Source organism: Falco rusticolus, chromosome Z, assembly GCF_015220075.1.
Source record: "Falco rusticolus isolate bFalRus1 chromosome Z, bFalRus1.pri, whole genome shotgun sequence".
Taxonomy (NCBI): Eukaryota; Metazoa; Chordata; class Aves; order Falconiformes; family Falconidae; genus Falco; species Falco rusticolus.
Window position 1 is genome coordinate 73,001,019 of NC_051210.1, and position 13,851 is coordinate 73,014,869.

The window sequence follows — 13,851 nt, forward strand, 5'->3', positions numbered from 1 at the left end:
CCAGTCTGAGCCTAGGTTTCTTGGCAATCTCCTCTGGCCTCAGCTTTTCATTCATTCTGAATGCACAGGATTTTGGACTTGATCCACCTTTAGTATAAGCAAGTGCAAGACATGCTGCAGATGCGGGAACATGGGAGAACATGATTTTGCATTAATGGGGTGCTGATACAGGGTTCATGCCAAGTAGGAGGTGTGTGGCTAAGGAAAAACATCACTAGCTCTGATTCTTTAGAAAAGAAAACCCCTCATCCCCAGCCTTTTTTGTTTCCACCTGTATCCTTACAAGTAAAGAATAATGCACTTAACTTCCCATGGCCTTTAATTGCTCCTTTATTTGGAGCAATTTTTTGCATTTGAGTAGGATGCAAACACTTCTGCATTTGAGTAGGATTGAAATAAGCCAGAGACTCAGCCTTGAATTTGGAGAGCCAAGTGCCAGGATGCAGGTGTAATACTTTTTCTAGTCACACCTCTGTTGAACATTCAGGTTCTTTCAAATTGAATTGCCCCGCAGGAATGTTCTCAGCAACTCATGTTTACAGGCATTAATTATTTCACCCGGAGTGCTCACTGAATTGCACTGTGCCTGAACACAATTTGGTGTATTCACTTGTTGCATTTAATGGTTTTCATGCAGTGTAATTTAGATTAGGAAGAAAGAAATCTGCTTCACTAAAATGAAATACACTGTGGATGAAGATACTGTTTATCTCAAAAATGTCACTATGTTATGTTTATCTTCTAAATCGGCATGAGGACAAATGTGAAAGTGACAGGATTTCATGTGTGATGGAAATTCTGCTATTCAAAAAAACAGTAGCAGACAGGTGAAAAAAGGATCCGTGCTTTTGAGTAGCTGTTGACCAGCTGCAGTCCATGATGCTGACCAGGCTCACGCTGACCTCCCAGGGAGGGATCTGGAGTCACACTGTTGGCCATGTTGTTTGCTGCAAGAATTGATGGATACCAATAGCCTGAATTAACAGAAAGTTTTCTGGGTCTAACTTCCCCTGTTAGATGCCTGTGTTCAAAACACTCCTGGAAAACTAAGACCATCAATACCTGTCACTGTGGGCACTTGTGCAGTAGCTGTGGCCATACTAAGCAGCTCACTCTTGTCTCATAGCTAATTTAGGCTGTCATGGGGCTTGTAATTGGGCTGTCAATTTTCCCCAAGTATCTTCCTACTGGGACTTGATCTACTTGGCATCCTCAGAGGGAGCCCACTGGGTTGGTTCTGCCTCACACAGGCAGAGCTGGAAGAGATGGTCCCCTGATACCCTCAGCTTTTTTTACCCCACAGAAAGGAGAGCTTTTGTCCATGCTGAGAGAAGAACCGGCCTCATGCTGCTTCTCTGCCCACGGAGGCATGAACTGTTCACTCACCGCTCCCCAATGGCCAAGTTTTTCTGGGAAGGACGTATCTCAATACCTGTGGTTGAAGCTGTTCTGTTTTGTGCAGAAAAATTTGTTTCTGTCTGCCAGAGAGACAGTTTATGGGAATGAGTCTTCAGTCTTGTGGTTAAAGCTTTCAGATTTTATGAACTTTGTGCAAAACTACATTTAGTAGAAGAGCCTGTGAAGGACCCAATCCAGCAAACCCTACCACTGTGAACTGGGGTATGCTTCTGGAAGTGGGACGTATGGTTTTGTGCATCCTTACAAAAGGACAAGGATAAACTCAAGTTCTGCTACCTCTGGTGGTGGCACCAATACTTTTTTGGAGGATTGCAAGAGCCATTCCAGATCCAGGACAAAGTAGGTCTAGGATCAAGAACAGAAAGTCAGCTTGCATGGTCAGCCAGTGGAGTGCACTGTCCCAGTATACTAAGGGGTTGTGGGCAGTACTGTGTTGACGTCAGACCTTGCTGGAAAGAAGAAGACTGGAAAGCTGAAAAACTGGGGGAAAGATTTCTGATATGCTGACACACAGCCAGAATTTTTTAAAAAATCAAGTAAGCAAGATCCTATTGCACAGATGTGTTTAAACATCTCAATTAGAAAGACATGTTCCACATCACTCCTATCAAGCACTGTCAAAGTCACCTAAACCACAGATCTGCTAGAAACTACCCAAAACTCCAGACGCAGTATGCAACACAGCATATGGAAGTCTTGTTTCTAGTACTGTCTTTCTTTAGAATTCACCCTTGCTAATACTTGCATGCACATGGAAAAAAAATTGTTATCTAAGGGTCATTAAGATTTGGAGCTGCGGATGGAGAAAGCCAAGGTCACTCTGGATCATGATCCTGGTTCAGTTAAAAGGTGAAATAGAAATTGGGCTAGTGAGTATATCCAATCCCTAAGAGGATGTGAGTCAACATCAAAAACACATGGTTTGGCCCCAGTGTACATAACAACCATTTTCTGGCCAGAAGATATCAAAGAGCAGTGAGCTAGACCAGAGCCTGCGTATTTTGGCATGCCTAGTGTATGCCTCAAGTCCAGCTGACTCAGTGGGGAAGCATGTGTAGATGTTTTCACAGCAGCTATGTGATTTTTTTACTTTTTTTTTTAACTTACTAAGTTGTTACAACAGCCTTGCTGGCAGGAACAAGTCAATATTTAAGCAACAGAAAAGAACACACTTCCAGATCCTTTTCCTGATGCATCTCCACCACTAAATGCACCTTTTTACTCAAGCCTGGCCATCTGCAATATAACCAGAAGAGTATTCATGGCAGAGACAATATACTAAGTGACATCTGTTTATCAGCTGGGATAGCAATAGATCCCCAAAATAGAATCTGGTCAGAAATTTAAGTACAAACTCTAAAGAGGACATCAATTAATCTGTCACTCAACAATGGCCACCCCTAAGGAGAAACACTCACTGATGACACTGGAAATATTCTCACAAAAGCTGCTCAAAACATACAACGCTCTCAGGTAGTCACTGGATTTAACTGTGTGTCTTGGTGTTAGCGTGGCAGCGCTGGCTCTGCAGAGCCCTTGGTTGATTTGCATCACATGGTGGAAGTTCTGCAGCGTGATGGTCCTTGTAACACTCCTGTTCATGTCCAGCCAGAACGCTGCTCTGGACAGGGTGGACGCGCCTTCAGGACACAAAACTTAGCAGTGTGCTGACCAGAGCTGGCCGGTGGACCTCCCCATGGTGGTCCCTGGCCAACATGGCTATGAAAGCCCCTAGCTATTAAATTTTCCTCTTCAGCCCCAGGGGTAAGGTGCTGTGACCCTTGGAGTAGTCCTTTATCTTCAGCAGTTCCATGCTTTTGGTCTGTGCTGCAATGGCTGGGATGTTGCCTGAGAAAGCTGCAGGGTCATTGGTAAACAAAGCAGATGTTTCTCTTTGGAAAACCAGTGACAGCCCACCCCTGAGCAGTAGGTGTGCTGGATCCCCATGTGAGCAGATTCATAGGAGTAAGCACATAAGAAACATACTCTGGGGCTTTTGTGAAGTGCTGACTGCATCCAGCCACTGATTTCTGTGGGAGCGGAGTGAAACTACCAAATTCTTGTAAGACTTACATCATGTCACTTAATTTGCCTTTCATACAGTCATCTTGTCTTTGGAACAGCAGTGCTCTCTGAAAACTGAGTCACAAATGACTGATAAATCCTTGTATTCCTGTCATCACATTTTGAATTCCAGTATGAAAAAATCAAGCTGGTGTTTTGGAAATGCCAGCAGGGACTGTCTCAGCATTTCTAACTTTTTTCTCTAACTTTTTTTTGCTTCCTTCGGAACTGTTGTGTGCACCCAACCCCAAACTGCAAGCAGCACTGGCTGCCCTTAAAGGGCAGTTCTTAAGTAATATCCTGTTTGACAAAAGAAATTTGCCCAGTTATAGTATGTACTACAAGAATTACATAGCATTATTATTTTTCTGTACGTTACAAATACTAGGTTTGCACTAAAGGCAGGCAGATATAGAAGTCTTGAGAACAGTCCAGTGCAGGGAATTCCAAATAGCTGATGAAAAACATTGTCAGATAGTAGGAGTCATTATGTATTTTATTTAATGTATCTCTCCCATGCCAATGTTGCAGAATCCAGCATCGAATTATCTAGTGAGCCAAACACATTCAGGGAGCAACAAAGCTGACCCAGGGATAGATCTGCCCTGGTATTGCTGAAATAGCTCTTCAGTTCTGTTTGGCAGAGCAAAATTCCCAACTCTATGTGCAGACACACGCTGCTAATAAACTTCTTTCCTCCCTGCAGACCAGCCTCCTGGCTTGTCATCTCCCTTCAGCTGCCCCTGGAGAGACTAAACATTTGCAGAATATGTCTAAATGTGTTTAGCTGCTAAATATATTCAATCTGGGCATATAAATGTTCCATGGATAATTAAGCACCTGATGTAATGGATAATGACATTTTAAACTACAGTGTGAAATTCTCCTTATAGTCTCACTTTACCTTTGCTGTCTTTATGCAGAGCTGATCCAGATACCTGCTGGGTTAAATAATGTGTTTACAGGGCCAGATCCACAAAGGATTTGGGACTCTTATTGAAACCTATAAAAAGTTGGTGACTTGTGCAGCAATGGAGAAAATTTTCTGAACAAATGATGCCCTAAGAAAGGGCAGCAAATGAATAGAAAATAAAAACAAAAATAAAAATAAAAAAGGAAAAAGAAGTTTCCTGAGAAGATCCAAGCAGTTACGAGACTTAAGTTCTCAATAACTTGTTGCTGTATCTTTCCTGAATTTCTCCTGCTCTCCATTTGGATTGACTTGCAATATTTCGGCAGTGACTTGAAAAGTGAGCAGCCTCACATAGTAACACTTTTTTCTGATTATTTCAATGAAGGGTACGAGTAAACATTTTGTATTTATTTTCCTGAAGTATTTAAGTATGCTGTTTGTCCACGTGAAAGATTAACCAAGAATGTCATTTATCCAGATGAATGATGAAGGGCTTACAGTGATTTTTGGTTTTGGCAGGTTGCTCTGCTACCAAATAATGCTGCTGATCTTAGCAAGCAAATCACTGGTGAAAAAGTGCTTGCATCTAATGCATATATTCCTGGCCCCCCAGGCCAGCCTGGCCAACAAGGCCCTCCAGGTAAGATACAGACCAGAGGGATGTGAATGTGCAATAGTGCCATGAATTAAAATAATGAGCCTCAATCTTTCAGTGTGATAGGATTTCATGTGGCTCATTTTGTGGTTGTTATTATTATACTTGCATTTGTGCTAAAATTAAATACTTTCTGGTCATTATGGTCAGCCTCTGCCAACCGTCTAACATCATCCATTGTGTCTTAGTCTCCATGTGTTTCTTGGCCTGCAAGCTGTGTTTGTCCTGTATGTGTTAAATTTCTCTCTCTCCCTGGGATATCTCACCTGCTTCAGTTGTCATTTCCTGTATTTTAACTCTTACAATTTAACCCTAAAAGTCTTAAAACACTCTCCATTTCATTGCAGGAATACCTGTTGCTTTAGCTCACTGTCATTAGTAGAGCAGAAAATGTGCTTTCAGGTTTTGGAGGTTTGTGCCAGCTGTTTTGTTTTGTCTTGGCTGGTTTTGCAAGGATTCAGTTGTTGGTTTCATGTTGTGTTCCAGATTCAAAGGAATCTGAAAAGAAAACTCCACTCACACGTTCTTTGCTAAGGTGTAAGTTGAAACAATGAGAGAAGCAGAGTGTTCTTAAAGCTCTAACTTAAGCCAGACACCTCGCAACCAGCAGCCAATGACACTAAAAAATTTGCAGACCCTGGTGAATGCAGATCTAATTGTGGATTAGCAATAAACCCAAGGAATTTTAGCATTGCCCTGGGTTTCAGGAAGATTCTTATATTGTACTAGCAGATACTCCTTACAAGGTTTGATTTACTCCCTACTGACGTGCACACACACAGACACACCGTTTATGCCCGCTTTGCTTTGGTTTTTGAGTCTTTATCTCATTTTCTCGGGGGACGGGTACCTCCAGTCCGCAGTACACCGTACGTCCAAGGACAATATGGTGGGAGACGCAGCCGCAGGCTCTGTGCCGCTCGGTGCAGCACCGCCCGGCCGCCCCCGAGGCACCGGCCCCGCGGGTCTCCCGCCGGTTTCCCCGTGGATGAGCTGTCCGAGGTGCTGCAGCACTGCCCGTCCCTCGGGCACCGTCCCCGCTCACCTCCCCTCCGCCCCGACGGCTGCCACGGGCCTCGGAGGAGTCCGAAGGGTTCATCGCTGAGCTTGATTCTGCTCCTTTCGAAAACCCTCACTGTGCGCAGTCTGTCTGCGGAACCCTTTGTACTCTCTGCCTTTCGTTTTCTACGTCTTTCACATGTCTTCAGCATGAAGAACTGTGCTTCCCCCTCTAATTGCAAAGCAGTTCAGTTAGTGACAGCTTAATGGTCTTTATTTTGTGCAAATGTTGTTACAGGTGCCTGATTTTTTGTTTTTCACACACTTTTCACGTGTTTCTCTTGAGCTAAACATATGTTTCCTAAAAACTAACATTCTCTGCTGAACCAGCAGCAACTGGAAAGGATATAAAGCAAAACGGAAGAAGAGAGCCTTTTTTGCCCCTAGCACTGGCTGCCATGCTGGGCAAAAGAGAGGTGCAGCCCACACTGAAAAGGGCTTGCTCCTGTGCCAGTCATGTAGATGCCTTCAACCTAATATTCCCACGAATTTTGATGATTTCTTTTTGTGAGATGTTCATAAAATGTGACTTGCTCTTCTCTTTGTGTGAAAATGACACATTTCTGCTTTTCTTTTCACTCCCAGTCTGTGTCCCTAACCACCTGGCAATGGCAGTCTTGGCTTCTTTATATACACAAGGTTTAATTGCTTTGTGAACATCTCTTGTAGCTGCTGTGACAAGGAGTAATGTTGTCTCAGATGACTGCTGTGTTGGTTGTGTTGTGGCTTTGGGTGTGTTAAGGCAACCAGTCAATTGGGTGGTTCAAAACATGGTCACTCCCTGCTGCTTGCACTTATGAAGTGTCCCAAAGGCTTCCCCTGGCAGGTAACCTTTGCTGTCAATTGCAGGGGCACCAGGACCAAAAGGGAGTCAAGGAGTTCCTGGGTCACCTGGACCTCCCGGACAGCCAGGCCCTCGTGGATCAATGGGACCTATGGGCCCATCTCCAGACATATCTCATATTAAGCAGGGCAGACGGGGCCCAGTGGTCAGTATTCTCATCTCCAGTCATGTATTGCACAATTGGCTTTAGCTCCAGAACTTCTCACATCCTTGTGAACACTTTCTTTTCTCTTTCAGGGCCCACCAGGAGCCCCAGGGAGAGATGGTAGCAAGGTGAGGAGAGGTACTGTTTTCCATAATGTGGGCACATGTATATGTGAAGTGCAGGCATGCTAGAGAGACCTTCTGCACACTTGTAGTCATACCCTTTTACCATCTCATTTCCTTTGCTAAGCTGAAAACATCTTGTTGTCCCATCCCTTCATGTTTTCCTTCTGGTGTTTTGTGCTTGTCATTCCTTAAGTCTTGCAAATAGTCCTGCCAGGCTATCTGTCAAGCAGCCTACTTTCCTTTCTCTGCAGCTCTTTTGGCTTTTTCATCAAGAAATGTTGATGCTTTAGCCTATTTCATTAGACTGCTCACTCTTTTGTAAATTTACCCTGTTAACTGGTTTGCTTGTTACTGTCTAGGAGAAATATCAGAAGTGCCCAACTCTGCTTTAACTAGAATCAGCAGCAATTGCCTTGAATTCCTCCTTCACTTTCTTTTCTTTTTCTGAGCAAGCGTAAGCTGATGCTTCTCGATCTGGGGACATTAACTAAGGGAGTCTGCAGCTGCAAACTGTGGTGTTTTTTTTTTTATTTCCATTAGTCACAGCAAACTAACTGAGGTGATATTGATTACAGGGGGAGCGAGGCGCACCAGGACCAAAGGGGATACCTGTAAGTATTGCTCACAGGAGGAATTTCCACAACAGAGTGATGTTGACTACTACACAGGTTAGCCAAAAGGATAAAAAAACTCTCCTGTGTCAAGAGCAGAGTGAAAAATACATGCACGGAAAATGTTATTGTAAAGAAAGTAATTACCTGCTTTTGTCCAAGTGTTTTTGCATGCACACCTCCTCCCCTGCTGGGTGTGACACTGAAGGCAAAGTGCACCTCTGCCCTACAACAGTGGTGGGCCATCCTCAGAAGGAAGTAGTATGAGATCTTATGCAGGGTGCTAGTTAGGACAGTTCAGCCGCCACTCCTACTTAAGAGTTTGATCCCTGGAACTTTTTAAAATCCTGCCCCTCATCTCTCTCTGGGATTTGGAAAGCTGTAGGCTTTGAGGAAGTCATCAGGTGAAAGATGAGTATTTACAGTCTGTTTTCAGGTGAAATTGTTTGAAAATTCTTTTCTTACAGTGTTTTCTTATTAGTGGAATGAATTTTTAAGAGTGTGTCCAGCAAGGTGTCCTCAGTACTGAACAGTGTACTTCACTGTTTGAAGTCAGCTAAAAAGAAATAATGATTTCCTAAAATCAGATAAAAACAGATGGATACTCTCTGCATTGTAATTTCCAAAATATTTAGTAAGTGATGGACAGCAGTGAGGTTACCCTATTGAAAAGATACCTTCCAAATACCAGCATTCTTGAGGAAAAAAATTAAATAAGTAATAATTATTGATTGATTAGTCATTCTGAGAATGTAATTTATATCAGTTTAATAAGAAGGAACAGAGGGAACCAAGATTTATCTCCTCTAGTCCCATGACATGCCAGGATACTCTCAGGAGGCAGGTATAGCAAAGGAATTAGTAAGTAACAACAGGGCTGCGCATCTTGTAAATGTAGGCTCTGTCTGCAAAAGCATTTGCCTTCTTTTGAAAATCGTTTCCTGAGCAAGTTGATTCAAAGCCAGACTGATAAATTTCAGCAACTGATATGAAGCAGTATTATACCTGCAAAGTAATTACATCCACCTGTTTGAGAACTGTAAGAGCGAAGGGGAGTATTAATAATGACCATGCCTTGTAACTGCAGGGCCCACCAGGTTCATTTGATTTCCTATTGCTGATGATGGCAGACATCAGAAACGACATCGCTGAGCTGCAAGAGAGAGTGTTTGGACACAGGACTCATTCATCAACAGAGGAGTTTCCGTTACCTCAGGAATTTACAAACTATCATGACACAGTAGATTTTGGATCTGGAGAAGACTACAAACCACGAGCATCACCCAGAGACTCCAGGATACAGAAGGCAGCCCATCCTTAGCTACACCTGCTGAAAAATAGAGTCCCTTTAGAGTTCTTCAATATAAAAATGCACTGACAATGTTAAAATACATATATATATTATTTCCCAGTTTTCTCTCCACTTTTCCCCAACCATGCTGCCTGTACTGTAGCGTTCACGGTTCATGGTAGCCTCCTTGCAGTAATTCCATACTGTCAAGCCTGCACTGTGTGTTGTACCTAAACTATCAAGAAAACCTTCTTAGTGTATACTACAATTAATGCATGCTCTAGCTAATGGTGCAGACCACAGCATTTTGTCTGCCTACCTTGCATTTTGTGTCCAAATGACCCAGTACAAAAATTTTGCCAGGGGTAGAGGGGTAGCTGAACATCATCCTTGAATGAACTAATTGTAATAATGAAAATGTTGGTCCACAGTTACTTTATACATGTAAAGATACTATACCAATGAACTCAAGACTCCAGCTACTGTCCCCAGGCTTAGGAGAGTGTTAAAAGCAGGTCCTCGTTTCACAGCAGAGGCCAGCTGTAAGTGAAATGTCTTCTATTATGCACCACCATGGCAGAAAAAGGCAAAAAAAAAATACGGTGAAGAAGCAATACAAGGTCGCTGCTTCTTGATCTGGAAATTATTTGGCTTTGTGTTGCTAAAGTATCATTCAAAGAGAGTCAAAAAGATGCATTTGTCCTAAACTAACATTATTTTTCCCTTACCACCATTCTCCCGCTGCTCAGCATGAAGTCCAGTTGCCTTCCTCAACAGGTTCATGCTGGACGCCTTACACAAAGATGAGCAAGAGAAAAGGGGATGTATAAAGCAGGAAAACCAAGAATAAGTGAATTAAGTAGGCTTATTGGTAAGCACAGTATCAGTCCCAGCCCTGCAGAGCTGGATTCTGAGCTCCTGTAGGTGCATGTTTTCCTTGGTGAAATGCTGGAGACCAAGTGAAATTGAGACCAGAGAAAGGCTTCACATTTGAAGAGAGCTACCACCTGTTTTATTCCTCTGCTGCATGAGACTGACCTAAACCTCATTCACAGGACTGTAACACAGAGTTGCAGTGTATTAGGCTGGATATATGAGGCGTATGAGTAGGTGCAGAAGTGCACATGACAAAACATTTCCACTGGTACGAGGATGGCTAAGGTGAGGTACTGCACATGGGGATCTTGTATTTGTGAAGAGGGATGAAAGGGATCACCCTTTTTTTACACTGGAAGATCGGATGCACAAGTTGGACCATACCTCATGGATGATGTATGTTACCATTTCTTTTGGATTACCACAGCTGCTGAGGACTTTGCCGTGCTTAGAAGATAAAAAGTATATCAAGCACAAAACTTCAATGTTGTATCTGTGTCGCTGCTGCTTCTACAGTATGTTTAGTGCTGGGTCACATCCATGTTACAAATGCAAAGAAAACAAACTTATTTTGCCATGTTTTTCAGGGCTTGCATGTTCTAATAGAATGAATACAGGTAAAAATATAAGCAGGCCCTTTTCAGATAACCCATAAAGGTTTGAATTCCCTTTCATATGCTCTGGGCCGAAAGATAGTTGGTATAATCCCTATACCACCAGTACAGGTCATGTTGGATAAACAGCTGGCTGTCTAAACCTTTCATATCTTTTGTATATTATCTTAAGGGGATATGTTCGTTCCTGTAATTGTTTCCCAATTCCTTCCTATCACTATGCCACAAGCAAGGGCATTAGCTCTAAGAGCATGTTCTGTATTCCTCTTCATGTTATATGTATATCAATATTTACAAAGTAATGACTAAGTCACTGGGGTAGCTTAGAAAAAATGATAGCGCTCTGATCCTGTAGTCTTTGGGCTTCTCCTCTGGGAGAATCTGTCAGGAGCTGCAGATCCAAGTAGTCTGTGGTCTTTTGAACCATGTAATAAGGAAATCAGTGAGACTTGGGGAAGAAACTTGTCACCAAAAGAGGGGTGGTCTTATATGCAACAGGCTGAAAGAAAGCTCTAAGACAGCATAAGCTGAGGCATTTACATCTTATTTTCTTAATGTCAAGCAGGCAACTAGGTATAAGTAACATTGTTCATGCATATGCAATTTTAAGTGAATTTTTTATATGTCAAATTTTATATTTCTAACTCTTGCAAATTATGTAACTCTTGCATACGTTTACCAGCACACCCCATTACCTGCTGGATCAGGTTGATTCCCACTATAGAATTAGTAGCTGCAGGGCTTTTGACCGTGAAATACTGAATAATGAATTAAAGGAGTAATTTCCTACACGCCATCTAAATTCTATTGCCCCCTGCCCACAAGATATGTTCTAAAAAAGGCACTTACTTCAGTTCTAAACTCTGCTTTCCAAATATAGACAAATACCAAATAAGAAGTTCCTACAATTTGACCATCAAATTCAGGGGTAGGTGACAATTGCCCTGCTGTGCATAAGTATCCAGGGAACGGAAATTCCGTGATTGGACCAGAAAATTATATAAAGGACATGCTCCACTGTTTAGTACAGAAAGATGTCCTATGGACTCATGAACATAAAATATGGCACATGTTTCCATGCCTTTCTGAATGGAAACCTTAAAAATTTCCCTTTCTGGAATCTGCATCATTTGTTTTCACAGCCTAGAGCTGGGTTTCCAACAGACAAGCTTACTCCATGAAAAAGGTGAAGGAAAGTGCTCCTTGGGTTTGTCCTTGTGCTTCACCCTCCTCTTTCCAGACTCCTTGCCCCAAAACTGTTGGCTGACTCCCAGCAACAAGGAGAGGACACTATGGTAAAGGTAAGCTCACCTGACATAACACAGTAATTCCTCCAGCAGGGAGAATGCCTCTGAGCACAGCTGGCTGGGAAGGTTCAGCCTTCTGTCTGTGTCCGGCTAAGATCTTTGCATAGAACTTTCTCATTTTATTTCTGATTAACTGTATAATAACTTTCATAACACACACATTGTATCAGAAACATTTCATTAAGATACCTGGATAAACACATAAAGACACTCAGATAGAAAAGTGACACTTTCTTCAGCACACCCAATGTCTTATAAAGCTACAGCAGAGGAATCATTTCCAATCTTAAGCTTCGTTGCTGGGTAGCCCGGGAGATCATTACCTTGTAAATTATTTATTACTCTGTGGCTCCAAAAATAACACAACATCCTCCCCCCACCCCCCCACCCCAACCCCCCCAAGAATCCAGAATAAGAATATAGAAACATCTAGACTCATGTCTAGTGTCATTACTAGGCTCATGCACATGACAACTTTGTTTCATATAAATACTATGTATAATTTTATTAGAAAGAAATACTATTTTGATGTTAAGACATCAAGTTATAAGCAGAAGGATAATAAAGAGTTTGTTATTTTATTAATGTTAGAAATATATTTAATGGAAACATTTGCAAGAGTGTGTGGTGATGGGAAAATGCTGATTGTTAGTGGGTTTAACAAAATCATGGTTTTTTTCAGCTTGGGAAACATTTTCTTTCAACACTGTGCCAAGTACATACATGATTATTCTTTCTTGAGAAGCTGGAATTCCTATACAGTCAGGCTAAATCAGGAAAAGGAGTGGAAAATTGATTGTAAATGGAATTAAGGTAGTGGCCGGAGTAACTGTTGGCAGCACAGTTTCAGTAACATTCTTCCTAGAAGTATTTCAGAGTTAATACACTAAGCCTGAGAGAAGCAACAAAAGATGGGGATGCGGTCTAAAAATTTTCTAATTTCATGTTAAAATCCATATGTTTGTTCCTATTACACATTCCAATTACTATACTGTTCACTTTATTTATGTAAGTATATGAAATACTAAAATGTGTATAAGATGATGGTGATTTTATTATGTATTCATAATAAAAAAGATATTTTTTCTTATGCTGTTCGTAGCTGCTTTTGTTACACGTCCTTTCTCTGAAATACATAAATGTTGGCTGGAAGAAACCAATTGCAGGAAACCTCCACACACTGCCTTTGAGCATTTTTCTTGGAGCTGAGCTATATGCACAGCCAGGAGGCCCTGGGGGCTCATGAAGGGTGTGAGCTGTTGCAAAAGAGGGTGCGTTTCTGTCTTCGTGGAAAGAGGCATGTGCCCACCTCGTCTATTCGTCTATTCGGACGGAGGCTCCTGCGCCCCGTGAGGGCTATGTGAGGCGCCATCCAGCAGCCTTACCCAACGCTGCCCGGGTCTGCAGCTTCTGCACAGCTTGGGGATGCGATACGGCCGTCCGAGGCCCCCCTGGCACCCCGCCACGGGTACTGGGGAAAAAGGGGGAGTAAGGCAAACGGCCCGGCAGGCCAGGCCTTTCCTTGGCACCTGGCTGAGCCCTTCCTCCCAGCCCCGCGGCACCGTGTGAGGGCAGTATCCCGCACCCCGCCCCAGATGCCCTGAGGGGCAGCAGGGAGGGCGGCTGCTCGCCTTGCCCCCCTCAGAGGCCACCCTGCCCGCCCTCCCGGGTCAGCAGCGGGCGCTGGCGGCGGGGTGAGGCCTGCGGCGGCCCCGCCGGGACATGGAACTACAGCTCCCGGCATGCACCGCGGCCCCCAGTACGCCGGGTCTCCCGCGCCTGCGCACTGCCACGGCCCTGCCGTGTGGCCACCAGCGCCCCCCGCCCCGCCCCGCCCCGGGAGGCCGGCGGCCGGCTCCGCCTCCCTGCCCCGCTCAGACCGCTCGGTGCGCGGCTCCGGGCGCCGCTCCCCGCCGAGCCAGGCGGCG

General features: G+C 43.5%; 1 protein-coding gene across 2 annotated transcripts in view; it reads left to right on the plus strand.

Moving 5' to 3' along the window:
- Positions 1-13,013, plus strand: part of CCBE1 (collagen and calcium binding EGF domains 1) — a 101,902-nt gene extending 88,889 nt beyond the window's left edge. The window contains exons 7-11 of one of the 2 annotated variants that reach the window (XM_037373701.1): positions 4,916-5,036; positions 6,960-7,099; positions 7,192-7,227; positions 7,800-7,835; positions 8,923-13,013. In XM_037373701.1, coding sequence (XP_037229598.1) covers positions 4,916-5,036; positions 6,960-7,099; positions 7,192-7,227; positions 7,800-7,835; positions 8,923-9,156 — 567 coding nt within the window. In that variant the 3' untranslated portion in view covers positions 9,157-13,013. Of the gene's footprint in view, positions 1-4,915; positions 5,037-6,959; positions 7,100-7,191; positions 7,238-7,799; positions 7,836-8,922 lie in introns of both variants that reach the window. The other variant, XM_037373702.1, reaches the window with a different exon arrangement.
- Positions 13,014-13,851: the final 838 nt, after the last annotated feature.